At 48.2% G+C, this 3,810-nt stretch overlaps 1 protein-coding gene across 1 annotated transcript in view; it reads left to right on the forward strand.

Annotated features, from left to right (window-relative positions):
- Positions 1-274: 274 nt before the first annotated feature.
- The window catches only part of NT5C3B (5'-nucleotidase, cytosolic IIIB), an 8,853-nt gene continuing 5,317 nt past the window's right edge, over positions 275-3,810 (forward strand). The window contains exons 1-3 of the mRNA XM_015572409.1: positions 275-304; positions 534-603; positions 689-735. Coding sequence (XP_015427895.1) covers positions 275-304; positions 534-603; positions 689-735 — 147 coding nt within the window. The remainder of the gene's footprint in view (positions 305-533; positions 604-688; positions 736-3,810) is intronic.

Genomic DNA, 3,810 nt, shown 5'->3' on the forward strand with positions numbered 1-3,810 from the left:
GGGGCGGGGCGGTGTCCTGCCCGTGTGCCTTCCCGCGTGGTTGCGGCACCTGCAAGCCCTCAGCCCCTAGAAATGACCCGGTTGGTTCGCCTGTTTGGGGAAGATCCCACCCGCCCTACAATTCTCTGTAAGGTCGTGCTGCTTCCTCCGATGAGACAGAAGGCACCCACAGGCGGCCCTGGGGCTCCTTCTCCACCCCAGCCCAGCCCAGCGGGCTCCCCAGGACATTGCAGATGTGGAGATGGGTCCTAAAGGAAGGGCCTAGGGCACTGAGATGGGTGCTATTGAAAGAGCCAAAGGGATCGTGATTCTTCAGCACCGCCCCCCCCCCAGCTCCCCACCCCCAGGGTGGGCCTCCCCAGGGTTAGCGCTGGACCCCCTGGGATTAGTCCACACACACACACACACACACACACCCGCTTTGCCCATAGTCTGGACGCTGAGCCCTGGGACTTCCGTCCTCCTCCTCCAGGCTGACGCAGGGCCGCACCAGAAGGAGCCCATCTAGGCATCATCTCTCTTTTGCATTTTAGGTCATTTCTGATTTTGACAGGACCTTGAGCAGGTTTGCCTATAATGGAAAGCCATGCCCTTCTTCCTACAGTAAGTCACGCACTAGCTTGCTTCGTTGGGTTGACAGGACGGTGGCTCCTAAGGGGCGAGTGAAGGGAGCTTTGTGTTTTTGCAGATATCCTGGATAACAGCAAGATCATCAGTGAGGAGTGCCGGGAGAAGGTGAGCGGAGCGTGCCCCTTCGTCACTCAGGATTGCTGTCCCCTGTTACTTCACATGGCTCTTGCTTAGGACCAAAGAGTCCAGAATAGAGACCTTAGAAGTGAAAATTTTTTCTCGTTCTTTCGCTCAGGTGGACCTAGTTTTGATACACGGGGATAGCTTTTCCTCGTTGGCCACGACATATTGTTACTGGCAGGGCCAGCTGAGAGTGTGTGGGTTCTTGACTTAGTGCAGGAAAAATTTCGCAACAGTGCAGGTGGATTTTAAGGACGTTTATTAAAGCGGGAACAGTGAAACAAGGAGGGGCTGGGGCAATGAGCCTAGGCCGGGCTGCTTGGCTCACAAAGAAGTCAGAGAAAAGGGGGCCTTGGGGAGGTTCAGGGGGTTTGTCCGGATGAACTGCTGCTGCCCTGGTTGCAAGAAGGGGGAGGGAGGGCGGGAGTGGCAGCCTGAGGGCTCCTGGCTCTGGGTCCGTTTATCTCTCTCATAGGCAGGAATCTTAGGGAGGGAGAATATTCAGCAGAATATTCATCGCTTTTCTGGGTGTGCTCCTTCAGGGTCGGGTCTCCACTGATGGGTCAGTGTCAGGCAGGGCGCCTGTTCATCATTGCAGCTGGTCCTGGTGCCCCCCCCCACCCCCCACCCCCGTTTTTGCTGCTTTTCTGGGTCTGGAGCTGAAATATAACTGAGACCTAGATGTTATCTCTAGGGAGGCGACCTTCTGTTTCTGCTGTAAATTGCTCTTCAGTTTGTTCAGCTGTCTGTTCCCTATTCCACTTGTCCGGGCTTCCTGGCCTGTCTCAGTATGACAGTTGATAGTTGGAGTATGGACGTGATGCTCACTGTTAGCTAGAGAGGTTATAAGAGACTTCGATGTTTGTTATTTAACCCCACAACTTCAAGAGGGGACTAGAACCATTCTTGTCTCCACCTAACAGATGAGAAAGCAGGTTTGGAGAGTAGAGCAGCGACCCAAGGACACACAGCAGGACACAGAGCTTGGCTCCCGTAGATCAGATTCTGTCCCAGATTCTTCTCACTACATTTTGCTCTCTCCTTGGTAATCATTTTCTTGGTAAGGCACCCGGTGTTGAGAAAGATATCTGAATTAATGTCAGTATACAGCCACTCCCCTTTCCATAAGATCCATACAGATATTCTAAAGCGATCCCTCTGTAGCTTTGGGGTTCATTTTCTTTCACCCCATGTTCTTCCTGTCAGGGTCCTCTTTGCCAGAGCAGAGCCGTGCTAATGGCACGGTTCTCTGTAGGTTGCTGAGCTCTTTCTGCTGAAGAGCTACATCATTTAGTTCCCCTACTGTATGAAATTCACCAAATCGCATGCGAAGTAGTCTGTCGTATCGGTTAGCTCTCCCAGCACTATGTCAGGATTAAGATGGGCAGTAGAGCCAGCCGGTGTGACTCAGCTGTGTGTGCCATCCCATGTACCAAGAGGTCACTGGTTTGATTCTGGTCAAGGCACATGCCTAGGTTGTGGGCTTGCTCCCAGGAGGGGTGGTGCAGGAGGCAGCTGATCAATGTTTCTCTCTCACTGATGTTTTCCTCTCTCTTTCTCTAAAAAAAAAAAAAATCAAAACATATTTTTTAAAGTATATTAACCAATATTAATTTTTGGTTGTTTATCTGAAATTCATGAAAAAAAACAAACAAAAGCTAGGCAGTGGATTATAGATTGTTCTTATATTTCTTTTTTTTAAAAAATATTTTACTGATTTTTTACAGAGAGGAAGGGAGAAGGATAAAGAGTTAGAAACATCAATGAGAGAGAAACATCGATCAGCTGCTTCCTGCACACCCCCTACTGGGGATGTGCCCGCAACCAAGGTACATGCCCTTGACCGGAATCGAACCTGGGACCCTTCAGTCCGCAGGCCAACGCTCTATCCATTGAGCCAAACCGGTTAGGGCTTATTCTTATATTTCTAAAACCTGTCTTTTGGGATGCCACTCTTAGTTTAAGGTAGGTTTTGGCTCCACCACTGGTAGCTTTTAGCAAGTCACTTTTTTTCTTTTCTTTTCTTTTCTTTTAAATATATTTTATTGATTTTTCACAGAGAGGAAGGGAGAGAGATAGAGAGTTAGAAACATCGGTGAGAGAGAAACATCGATCAGCTGCCTCCTGCACATCTCCCACTGGGGATGTGCCCGCAACCCAGGTACATGCCCTTGACCGGAATCGAACCTGGGACCTTTCAGTCCGCAGGCCGACGCTCTATCCACTGAGCCAAACCGGTTTCGGCGTCACTTTTTTTCTTAATCTTCACCTTAGGACAGTGATGGCGAACCTATGACACGCGTGTCAGAGGTGACACACGAACTCATTTCTTTGGTTGATTTTTCTTTGTTAAATGGCATTTAAATATATAAAATAAATATCAAAAATATAAGTCTTTGTTTTACTATGGTTGCAAATATCAAAAAATTTCCATATGTGACACGGCACCAGAGTTAAGTTAGGGTTTTTCAAAATGCTGACAGGCCGAGCTCAAAAGGTTCGCCATCACTGCCTTAGGACATGCATAGAGAGAGGAAGGGGGAGAGAGAGACACAGTACATCGATGTGAGAGAGAAACATTTGTTGGTTGCCTTACATATGTGCCCTGACAGAGATACAGATTCTACAGAGAAACTGACCAGGGGTCGAACCCACAGCCCAGGTAAGTGCCCTGACTGGTCATCAAACTGGCAACCTTTCAGTGCACAGGATTGCACCCAACCAACTGAGCCACTCTGGCTGCGTTAGCAAGTCACTTTTTTTGGTTCCTTGAATACCTGATTTATCAACTTCCAGGAAGCTGCGTCCACTAGGTTTGATTGTCCTCTCTTGGATAAAGAAGCTGGAGAAAACTAAATTTTTTGGTGTTGATGGGCTCCTGAAAAAATTAATAAAGCAAAGTTTATATATGAAATCTTTTTCTTCTTTTTTTTTGGTTAATCCTCACCCAAGGATATTTTTTCCCATTGATTTTCAGAGAGAATGGAAGGGAGGGGGAGAGAGAAATATTGATGTGAGAAAGACACATTGATTGGTTGCTTCCAGCACATGACCTGACTG

The sequence above is a fragment of the Myotis davidii genome, unplaced genomic scaffold, assembly GCF_000327345.1.
Source record: "Myotis davidii unplaced genomic scaffold, ASM32734v1 scaffold69, whole genome shotgun sequence".
Lineage (NCBI taxonomy): Eukaryota > Metazoa > Chordata > Mammalia > Chiroptera > Vespertilionidae > Myotis > Myotis davidii.